The sequence below is a fragment of the Elephantulus edwardii genome, unplaced genomic scaffold (assembly GCF_000299155.1).
Source record: "Elephantulus edwardii isolate Elephantulus edwardi_28Jun2011 unplaced genomic scaffold, EleEdw1.0 scaffold00121, whole genome shotgun sequence".
Taxonomy (NCBI): domain Eukaryota; kingdom Metazoa; phylum Chordata; class Mammalia; order Macroscelidea; family Macroscelididae; genus Elephantulus; species Elephantulus edwardii.
In genome coordinates, this window is record NW_006399871.1 from 1,724,823 (window position 1) to 1,726,005 (window position 1,183).

Sequence of the window (1,183 nt, forward strand, 5' to 3'; positions counted from 1 at the left end):
CTTCCCCAGAACTTCTGCTTCCAAATTCTCTGAAACCAGAAGAAGGGCTTGAAGTATGGAAAAACTGGGCCCAGACCAAGAATGCTGAGCTAGAGAAAGATGCACAAAACAGACTGGCACCTATTGGGAGTGAGTATTTGGGGAGGAGAAAAAGACTGAAGTAGCAAGAGGACAAATGGCAAGAGTGATGCCCACTCGCTCTGGATACAACTGGGAAGCATCATCTGAGTTATTATACTGAATTTGAAACTAGCAAAATAGGCCTGATTCTCTGCAAATGATAGGATGTGTAGAATTTCTAAAGTTGACTTAACATACTTGGGTAAAGCCACTTTTCATAGGAGCTGGGAAGCTGTGAATGTGTAAGATGAGAGGATTAGGGCATAGGGAGTTATATTATCTTAGTAAGCCCATTCTGATCACAGATATAGGGGACCATTTCTGTCTCTGCACCTTGACTGGCCTTACTTGCTCTGATTCATCCTTTTAAAGGATGTGGGTAACAAGTAAGGAGATAGTAGTGGCCAGGGGTTCTCAGTCACCTTTGGGGCTTGTGTTTCAGGGCGCCAACTACTGCGATTTCAGGAAGATCTCATCTCCTCTGCTGTAGCCGAGTTGAATTATGGTCTGTGCCTAATGACACGGGAAGCACGAAATGGAGAAGGTGAACCCTATGATCCAGATGTACTCTACTACATCTTCCTGTGTATTCAAAAGGTAAGAAACAGACCTCCACAGGAGTGCGTTTGAACTGTTACCACTGAGTTTTTGTTCATTCATCAGCTTAATTAAATGACAAATAAGTGATTGTATTATGTTAAGAAACTTAATTTTTCAGCTACGTGAGCTTTTATTTATTTTTTTTTAATTGAATTTTAACAAAAGTTTACTGAGAACTTGGATTTCCATTCATTCATTGTTGCATATTTTCCTCCCTACTGCCCTACATGAGCTTTTAAATTCACTTATTTAAAATTACAGAATATCTACATGGTTACCCTGGAAAAGAAAATAAGCAGTCCTCCTTAATCTCATCATCTAGAGAAATGTTAAAATACTTGGTATATTATCCCACAGCGCTCTTTTTCAGTTTTTAAAAACACAACATATTTATGTAGCAGTTTTCTTTTTATTAAATACTTTTTTTTTTATAATTCTATTTTATTAATTTTCATAAACATTT

At 37.6% G+C, this 1,183-nt stretch overlaps 1 protein-coding gene across 1 annotated transcript in view; it reads left to right on the plus strand.

The window, feature by feature from the left end:
* QRICH1 (glutamine-rich 1) overlaps window positions 1-750 on the plus strand; it is a 36,603-nt gene extending 35,853 nt beyond the window's left edge. Inside the window, exon 7 of the mRNA XM_006893016.1 lies at window positions 563-750. Within this exon, the coding sequence (XP_006893078.1) occupies window positions 563-750 (188 nt within the window). The remainder of the gene's footprint in view (window positions 1-562) is intronic.
* Window positions 751-1,183: the final 433 nt, after the last annotated feature.